Raw genomic sequence first — 9,971 nt, 5'->3', positions numbered from 1 at the left:
GTCTCTCTCTCTCTCTCTCTCTCTCTCTCTCTCCTCTCTCTCTCTCTCTCTCTCTCTCTCTCTCTCTCTCAGTCCTCAACTTGCTTTTTTTTTTTAAATAATGCTAAATTCAGGAAAGGTTTCGGTAATCATAAATATGGTTTATCAAGCATTCAAAGCATTTGGCGTGAATTTCGAAATGGAGGCAATGAAGAAAGCTGTAAGAATTCTCCTTAACGGAGGATGGCAATGGAGATCAGCTCTGGAGGAAGAGCTGGACTTGTGCGACGCGGCGCGTCAGAATCTGCAGGATTACAGGACCCAAAACGGGATGTGGCGGCGTCTGCATTCTGCCCTTGGGTACATCGGTTTATCGAACCTGGTTAGGTACGAGGAACCAAACCTGTCCCCCTGCGACGGAACTCTGGTGGGCCTGGCGAGGGACATTGTCGGCGGCGAAGCAGCGGAGAAGGATGAGATTCTCCGTTTGGTCGACCAACATGTCCTTTGGCCAAAGATGGCCTTGCTCTTGGGCACAGCTGCCTTTGGCACTGCCGCCGTCGGAGCATTTTTCTTTTTCAGGTACCTGTGTGGAAGAAACGGAAAAGGAGGAGAGACTATGAGAGATGAAGAGCTTTTGCAGAATCTTCTCCAGGAAATCCGAGAAACTACACAGGAAGAGGGTGAATTTCTTCCAGCTGAAGGAATGTTCCAGGAAGAGCTGGAAGAGGGTGAGTTTCTTCCAGCTGAAGGAATGTTCCAGGAAGAGCTGGAAGAGGGTGAGTTTCTTCCAGCTGAAGGAATGTTCCAGGAAGAGCTGGAAGAGGGTGAGTTTCTTCCAGCTGAAGGAATGTTCCAGGAAGAGCTGGAAGAGGGTGAGTTTCTTCCAGCTGAAAGAATATTCCAGGAAGAGCTGGAAGAGGGTGAGTTTCTTCCAGCTGAGGGAGTGTTCCCCAGAAGAGCTGGAAGATGATGAATTTCTTCCAGCTGAGGGAGTGTTCCCCGAAGAGCTGGAAGATGGTGAATTTCTTCCAGCTGAGGGAGTGTTCCCAGAAGAGCTGGAAGAGGGTGAGTTTCTTCCAGCTGAAGGAATGTTCCAGGAAGAGCTGGAAGAGGGTGAGTTTCTTCCAGCTGAAGGAATGTTCCAGGAAGAGCTGGAAGAGGGTGAGTTTCTTCCAGCTGAAGGAGTGTTCCCAGAAGAGCTGGAAGATGATGAATTTCTTCCAGCTGAGGGAGTGTTCCAGGAAGAGCTGGAAGATGATGAATTTCTTCCAGCTGAGGGAGTGTTCCAGAAGAGCTGGAAGATGATGAATTTCTTCCAGCTGAGGGAGTGTTCCCAGAAGAGCTGGAAGATGATGAATTTCTTCCAGCTGAGGGAGTGTTCCCAGAAGAGCTGGAAGATGATGAATTTCTTCCAGCTGAGGGAGTGTTCCCAGAAGAGCTGGAAGATGATGAATTTCTTCCAGCTGAGGGAGTGTTCCCAGAAGAGCTGGAAGATGATGAATTTCTTCCAGCTGAGGGAGTGTTCCCAGAAGAGCTGGAAGATGATGAATTTCTTCCAGCTGAAGGAGCATTCCCCGAAGAGCTGGAAGATGATGAATTTCTTCCAGCTGAAGTAGCTTTCCAGGAATTCGATCTTCCTGCGGAACAAGAGGTCGAGGATGAACTGGAAGATGAGGTCGATCTCCCTGCTGAACAAGAGGTCGAGGATGAACTGGAAGAAGAGATCGATCTCCCTGCTGAACAAGAGGTCGAGGATGAACTGGAAGAAGAGATCGATCTCCCTGCTGAACAGGAGGTCGAGGATGAACTGGAAGAAGAGATCGATCTCCCTGCTGAACAGGAGGTCGAGGATGAACTGGAAGAAGAGATCGATCTCCCTGCTGAACAAGAGGTCGAGGATAAACTGGAAGATGAAGTATATCTTCCTGCAGAACAAGAGGTCGAGGATGAACTGGAAGATGAAGTCGATCTTCCTGCGGAACAAGAGGTCGAGGATGAACTGGAAGATGAGATCGATCTCCCTGCTGAACAAGAGGTCGAGGATGAACTGGAAGAAGAGATCGATCTCCCTGCTGAACAGGAGGTCGAGGATGAACTGGAAGAAGAGATCGATCTCCCTGCTGAACAGGAGGTCAAGGATGAACTGGAAGAAGAGATCGATCTCCCTGCTGAACAGGAGGTCGAGGATGAACTGGAAGAAGAGATCGATCTCCCTGCTGAACAAGAGGTTGAGGATGAACTGGAAGATGAAATCGATCTTCCAGTGGAAGAACAGCTAACTGAGCCCGTTCTTCCTCAAAGAGGAGAAGAAAAGGATGTAGAGGAAGAGAAGGAGGAAGAAGAAAAAGTTCTTACTCTTGAAGAACATCGGTCTGAAGACGATTCAAAGGCAGTGAGAAGTGATAAAAAACTCCCAAAGAAAAAAGAGGAGAAAAAGAAAGCTCTCAAAGGAAGAGATCAGTAATGGCAAAGTGTCTAAGGAAGAAAGCAGTAATAGTGAAGTGTCTAAGGAAGAAAACAGTAATAGTGAAGTGTCTAAGGAAGAAAGCAGTAATAGTGAAGTGTCTAAGGAAGAGATGAATAACAGAGAGCTATTAAAGAAAGAGAGAAATAATGGAAAGCTCTCAAATAAAAAGAGGAGTAATAAAAAACTCTCAAAGAGAGAGGATAGGAAAAGAGAGCTCTCAAAGGCAGAAAGAAAAAATAGCAATCTCTCAAAGGAGCAGAGCAGTAATGAAGAGTTCTCAGAGGAAGAAGAGAGATTGGATTCTGATATATATGAAGTTCCTGTTCATAATTACTACAGTGTGTTGTCCGGTAAAGAGGATATGGACAGAAGTCCTTTGAAGTCGTCGTCACAAAAATCAGAAAGGAAGACTGCAAATAAGAAAAGAGGAAGAGGAGGAAGACGTAATAGAAACTGTAGAAAAAATTAAAAGCCCCATAAAATAAAAACAGAAAAAACTGAAAAAAAAGTAATAAAATGCTAAAAAAATCTAAAAAAAAATACAAAATGGAAAATTAAAAAAAGTGGATAATTTTCTGTGAAAAAGTAGTTTAATTTCACTACTTCGAAAAAAAAAATTCAGGATGTTTAGAATAACTGCCCACCTCAATGGATTTGTGGCTAAACCCCTCAGCTGAAATGGTGCTTGGACTAACTGAAAAGGATGGCTCTGCAGAGGGAAGAAACCTGGCTGAGTTTAGTATGCTATGTACCTTGATGGGGTGTACAGGACCTTTGTCAAGTGTACAAATGGTCGGATATCTAGATCTATTCTTTCGGATACCAACCTTCGGGTGGTTCTGGGGGAATAATCTAGAAGACCGGCTCTGCAGAGGGATGAAGCTGGGATTCTTCTAGTATGCAGACTAGTTCTTGGAGGTTGGGCCAAAACCATTTTGCTGGGGGAAAGAAGCTGCATCAACTTTTTGAAGGTGGCATTTATGGTTTGGTGAACAGCAGCACCTTAAATAATATTTAGAAAATATCAGCAGTAACAGAAGCTGCTAGCAGCAGTAGCAGCAGCAGCAGCAGCAGCAGCAACAGTGGAGCAGTAGCATTATTTAGCAGCACTGGAGCAGCAGTTCGATTGACTTTTTCTGTACTTGGCTAGCTGGAGTGAGGGAAGTTGGCCGAGACCTATTTCAGTATAAAGGGGCTACCTCTGGTGATTATAATATCGCCACCAAAAAAAATAAAAAAGCAAAAAAATGGTGATTATAATATCGCCACCAAAAAAAATAAAAAAACAAAAAAATGGTGATTATAATATCGCCACCAAAAAAAATAAAAAACAAAAAAATGGTGATTATAATATCGCCACCAAAAAAAATAAAAAACAAAAAAATGGTGATTATAATATCGCCACCAAAAAAAATAAAAAACAAAAAAATGGTGATTATAATATCGCCACCAAAAAAAATAAAAAACAAAAAAATGGTGATTATAATATCGCCACCAAAAAAAATAAAAAACAAAAAAATGGTGATTATAATATCGCCACCAAAAAAAAATAAAAAAACAAAAAAAATGGTGATTATAATATCGCCACCAAAAAAAATAAAAAAACAAAAAAAATGGTGATTATAATATCGCCACCAAAAAAAATAAAAAACAAAAAAAATGGTGATTATAATATCGCCACCAAAAAAAATAAAAAACAAAAAAATGGTGATTATAATATCGCCACCAAAAAAAATAAAAAACAAAAAAATGGTGATTATAATATCGCCACCAAAAAAAATAAAAAACAAAAAAATGGTGATTATAATATCGCCACCAAAAAAAAATAAAAAACAAAAAAATGGTGATTATAATATCGCCACCAAAAAAAATAAAAAACAAAAAAAATGGTGATTATAATATCGCCACCAAAAAAAAATAAAAAACAAAAAAATGGTGATTATAATATCGCCACCAAAAAAAATAAAAAACAAAAAAATGGTGATTATAATATCGCCACCAAAAAAAATAAAAAAACAAAAAAAATGGTGATTATAATATCGCCACCAAAAAAAATAAAAAAACAAAAAAAATGGTGATTATAATATCGCCACCAAAAAAAATAAAAAACAAAAAAATGGTGATTATAATATCGCCACCAAAAAAAATAAAAAACAAAAAAATGGTGATTATAATATCGCCACCAAAAAAAATAAAAAACAAAAAAATAGTGATTATAATATCGCCACCAAAAAAAATAAAAAAACAAAAAAAATGGTGATTATAATATCGCCACCAAAAAAAATAAAAAACAAAAAAATGGTGATTATAATATCGCCACCAAAAAAAATAAAAAACAAAAAAATGGTGATTATAATATCGCCACCAAAAAAAATAAAAAACAAAAAAATAGTGATTATAATATCGCCACCAAAAAAAATAAAAAACAAAAAAATGGTGATTATAATATCGCCACCAAAAAAAAATAAAAAACAAAAAAATGGTGATTATAATATCGCCACCAAAAAAAATAAAAAACAAAAAAATGGTGATTATAATATCGCCACCAAAAAAAATAAAAAACAAAAAAATGGTGATTATAATATCGCCACCAAAAAAAATAAAAAACAAAAAAATGGTGATTATAATATCGCCACCAAAAAAAAATAAAAAACAAAAAAATGGTGATTATAATATCGCCACCAAAAAAAATAAAAAACAAAAAAAATGGTGATTATAATATCGCCACCAAAAAAAAATAAAAAACAAAAAAATGGTGATTATAATATCGCCACCAAAAAAAATAAAAAACAAAAAAATGGTGATTATAATATCGCCACCAAAAAAAATAAAAAAACAAAAAAAATGGTGATTATAATATCGCCACCAAAAAAAATAAAAAAACAAAAAAAATGGTGATTATAATATCGCCACCAAAAAAAATAAAAAACAAAAAAATGGTGATTATAATATCGCCACCAAAAAAAATAAAAAACAAAAAAATGGTGATTATAATATCGCCACCAAAAAAAATAAAAAACAAAAAAATAGTGATTATAATATCGCCACCAAAAAAAATAAAAAAACAAAAAAAATGGTGATTATAATATCGCCACCAAAAAAAATAAAAAACAAAAAAATGGTGATTATAATATCGCCACCAAAAAAAATAAAAAAACAAAAAAATGGTGATTATAATATCGCCACCAAAAAAAATAAAAAACAAAAAAATGGTGATTATAATATCGCCACCAAAAAAAATAAAAAACAAAAAAATAGTGATTATAATATCGCCACCAAAAAAAATAAAAAAACAAAAAAAAATGGTGATTATAATATCGCCACCAAAAAAAATAAAAAACAAAAAAATGGTGATTATAATATCGCCACCAAAAAAAATAAAAAAACAAAAAAATGGTGATTATAATATCGCCACCAAAAAAAATAAAAAACAAAAAAATGGTGATTATAATATCGCCACCAAAAAAAATAAAAAACAAAAAAATGGTGATTATAATATCGCCACCAAAAAAAATAAAAAACAAAAAAATAGTGATTATAATATCGCCACCAAAAAAAAATAAAAAACAAAAAAATGGTGATTATAATATCGCCACCATAAAAAACAACAACAAAAAATGGTGATTATAATATCGCCACCATAAAAAACAAAAAACAAAAAAATGGTGATTATAATATCGCCACCAAAAAAAATAAAAAACAAAAAAATAGTGATTATAATATCGCCACCAAAAAAAAATAAAAAACAAAAAAATGGTGATTATAATATCGCCACCATAAAAAACAACAACAAAAAATGGTGATTATAATATCGCCACCATAAAAAACAAAAAACAAAAAAATGGTGATTATAATATCGCCACCAAAAAAAACAAAAAACAAAAAAATGGTGATTATAATATCGCAACCAAAAAAAATAAAAAACAAAAAAATGGTGATTATAATATCGCCACCAAAAAAAAAAACAAAAACAAAAAAATGGTGATTATAATATCACCACCAAAAAAATAAAAAACAAAAAAAATGGTGATTATAATATCGCCACCAAAAAAAAATATATATATTTATAGGAAATGGGAATAAAATTGGTTTGATTTTATTTTGGAAAGGAATTTTTTTTTCTGTTTAGTTTTGTTTGGAATGGAATAATTTTTTTGTTAAGTTTTGTGCTTCACCCATTCTGGACAGGTTCAGGACATCAGTTTCACTGGAAAGGACACCAGAAACGATTCGGGTTGAAGGACGCTTGGATGGACTGCCCCCAGCTTAAGGGACGCAAGGCTAACTTTCCAGCTTGAACGATGCTTGGAATAATCTGGAGGACTGGTGCTGCAGAAGGAAGAAACCTGGCTGAGTTTAGTATACTATGTACCTTGATGGGGTGTACAGGACCTTTGTCAAGTGTACAAATGGTCGGATATCTAGATCTATTCCTTTGGATACCAACCTTCGGGTGGTTCTGGGGGCATAATCTAGAAGACTGGCTCTGCAGAGGGATGAAGCTGGGATTCTTCTAGTGTGCAGACAAGTTCTTGGAGGTTGAACCAAGACATCTTTGGCTGGGAAGAGAAGCTGCATCTTTTGGAGGTAGTCCTTCATCAGTCCGAATTCTTAGGAGCTCGCAGCTGTGGAGCATCAAATAGCAGGAGCAGAAGATAGTAGCAGCTAGCGAAAGTTAGCAGCAGTAGCAGAACCAGCAGCAATAGGAAAGCAACAGTTGGCAGTAGCTAGCGGCAGTCGCAGCTGAAGTTAGCCGCAGTATGCAGCAGCCATCATCAGAAGCAGCTAGCAGCAGCTAGGAGAAACAGCAAGCAGCAGGTGCGACCAGCAGCAGTTTGCAGCAGCAACAGTTGCAGTAGCGAGCGGCTGCAGCAGAAGCAAGCAGCAGCTGCAGCAGGCTGCAGCAGCAGCAGCAGCTGCAGCAGGCTGCAGCAGCAGCAGCAGCTAGCAAAAGCAGCAGCAGCTACCAAAGGTAGCAGCAGCTGCAGCTAGCAAAAGCAGCAGCAGCAGCAGTCTGCAAAAGCAGCAGTAAGCAGCAGCAGCAGCAGCTAGCAAAAGCAGCAGCAGCTACCAAAGGTAGCAGCAGCTGCAGCTAGCAAATGCAGCAGCAGCAGCAATCAGCAGAAGCAGCAGTAAGCAGCAGAAGCAGCAGCCGCAAGCAAGAGCAGCAGTAGCAGCAGCAAGCAGCAGCACTAGCACCAGCAGCTTGCAGTAGCAAATAGCAGCAGCTAGTAGCCGAAAGCAACAGCATACAGCAGCTAGCAATAGCAGAGACTGCAGCTAGCAGCAGCAGTAATTAGCAGCTACAATTGATAGGAGCTAACAGCATCAGTTATGAGTGAACAGAATCTGCCAACAGCTGGGGGTCGTGAGAAACACCAGGAACAGATGCAGCAAAAAAATAAAAAATAAATGAAAAAAAAAAGAGCAGCAGACAGAGGAGGAAGAGAAGGAGGAGGAGAAGCAGCAAAGAAAAATGAAAAACCTAAAACGAATACAAAAAAAAAAAAAAGGAGCAACAGCAAGAGGATGGAGAGAAGAAGAATCAGCGAAAAAAAAACCTAAAAAAATATATAAAAAAAAGGAGCACAAGCAAGAGGAAGAACAGAAGGAGGAGGAGAAGCAGCAGAAAAAAAGGAGCAGCAGTAAGAAGAGGCAAAGGAGGAGGAGGAGAAGCAGCAGAAAAAAAAACCTAAAAAAATACAAAAGAAAAAAAAAATAAATAAAGGAGCAGCAACAAGAGGAGGAAGAGAAGGAGGAGGACAAGCAGCAAAAGAAAAAAAAATATAAAAAAGAAAAAAAGAAAAAAAAAGGAGCAGCAGAGAGAGGAGGAAGAAAAGGAAGAGGAGAAGCAGCAAAAAAAAAATATAAAAAAAAATATAAAACAAAAAAGAAAAAAAAAGGAGCAGCAGCAAGAGGAGGAAGAAAATGAGGAGGAGAAGCAGCAAAAAAAAAATATATAAAAAAAATATAAAAACAAAAAAAGAAAAAAAAAGGAGCAGCAGCAAGAGGAGGCAAAAAAGGAGGAGGAGAAGCAGCAAAATAAAAATCTAAAAAAAATATAATAAATAAAAAAGAAAAAAAAAGGAGCAGCAGCAAGAGGAGGAAGAGAAGGAGGAGGAGAGGCAGCGAAAAAAAAAACCTAAGAAAATATAAAAACAAAAAAGAAAAAAAAAGGAGCAGCAGTAAGTGGAGGCAGAAAAGGAGGAGGAGAAGCAGCAAAAGAAACAATCTAAAAAAAAATATAATAAATAAAAAAGAAAAACAAGGAGCAGCAGCAAGAAGAGGAAGAGAAGCAGGAGCAGAAGCAGCAAAAAAAATATAAAAAAATATATATAAAAAAAAGGAGCAGCAGCAAGAAGAGGAAGAGAAGGAGGAGGAGAAGCAGCAAAAAAAAAAAAAAAAAAAAAAAAAAAAAACCTAAAAAAAATTTTAAAAAATAAGAAAAAAAAGGAGCAGCAGCAAGAGGAGGAAGAGAAGCAGTAGCAGAAGCAGCAAAAAAAAATATAAAAAAAAAATATAAAACAAAAAGAAAAAAAGGAGCAGCAGCAAGAGGAAGAAGAAAAGCAGGAGCAGAAGCAGCAAAAAAAAATATATAAAAAAAGAAAAAAAAGGAGCAGCAGCAAGAGGAGGAAAAGAAGCAGGAGCAGAAGCAGCAGAGAAAAAAAAACTAATATATATATATATATATATATATATATATATATATATATATATATATATATATATATATATATATATATATATATATATATATATAAACAAGGAGCAGCAACAAGAGGAGGAAATATCCTTTGATGTAGAAGTACAAGCCTACATTTCAGGATAAAGTACTGACTCAGTGGAAAGGACCAAGTAGTTGGACTATGGAAGTTGGACAGAAAAATGAACTTTGCTTTGAGGAGGAAATATCCTTTGATGTAGGAGTACAGGCCTTCATCATTGGATAAAGTACTGACTCAGTGGGAAGGACCAAGTAGTTGGACTATGGAAGATGGACAGAAAAAGGAACTTTGCTTTGAGGAGGAAATATCCTTTGATGTAGGAGTACAGGCCTTCATCATTGGATAAAGTACTGACTCAGTGGAAGGACCAAGTAGTTGGACTATAGAAGATGGACAGAAAAAGGAACATTGCTTTGAGGAGGAAATATCCTTTGATGTAGGAGTACAGGCCTTCATCGTTGGATAAAGTACTGACTCAGTGGGAAGGACCAAGTAGTTGGACTATGGAAGATGGACAGAAAAGTGAACTTTGCTTTGAAGAGGAAATATCCTTTGATGTAGGAGTACAGGCCTTCATCATTGGATAAAGTACCGACTCAGTGGGAAGGACCAAGTAGTTGGACTATGGAAGATGGACAGATAAAGGAACTTTGCTTTGAGGAGGAAATATCCTTTGATGTAGGAGTACAGGCCTTCATCATTGGATAAAGTACTGACTCAGTGGGAAAGACCAAGTAGTTGGACTATGGAAGATGGACAGAAAAATGAACTTTGCTTTGAGGAGGAAATATCCTTTG

General features: G+C 36.8%; 1 protein-coding gene across 1 annotated transcript; it reads left to right on the top strand.

Moving 5' to 3' along the window:
- The first annotated feature begins 598 nt into the window (after nucleotides 1-598).
- Nucleotides 599-2,446, top strand: LOC137633561 (ring-infected erythrocyte surface antigen-like). Its single transcript, XM_068365844.1, has 4 exons — nucleotides 599-710; nucleotides 1,542-1,681; nucleotides 1,823-1,969; nucleotides 2,210-2,446. Exons 1-4 carry the CDS (start codon nucleotides 599-601, stop codon nucleotides 2,444-2,446), a joined length of 636 nt encoding a protein of 211 aa, XP_068221945.1.
- The last annotated feature ends 7,525 nt before the right edge of the window (nucleotides 2,447-9,971 follow it).

This window comes from Palaemon carinicauda, chromosome 3 (genome assembly GCF_036898095.1).
Source record: "Palaemon carinicauda isolate YSFRI2023 chromosome 3, ASM3689809v2, whole genome shotgun sequence".
Taxonomy (NCBI): domain Eukaryota; kingdom Metazoa; phylum Arthropoda; class Malacostraca; order Decapoda; family Palaemonidae; genus Palaemon; species Palaemon carinicauda.
The sequence above is the reverse complement of the archived record's forward strand: the minus strand, read 5'-3'. Positions and strand labels throughout refer to the sequence as shown.

Coding starts and splice junctions, on each gene's coding strand:
- LOC137633561 (XM_068365844.1), top strand. CDS start 599: ATGAGAGATGAAGAGCTTTTGCAGAATCTTCTCCAGGAAATCCGAGAA. Junction 711..1,541: donor CCAGGAAGAGCTGGAAGAGG/GTGAGTTTCTTC, acceptor AATTTCTTCCAG/CTGAAGGAGCATTCCCCGAA. Junction 1,970..2,209: donor ATCTTCCTGCGGAACAAGAG/GTCGAGGATGAA, acceptor GCTGAACAAGAG/GTTGAGGATGAACTGGAAGA.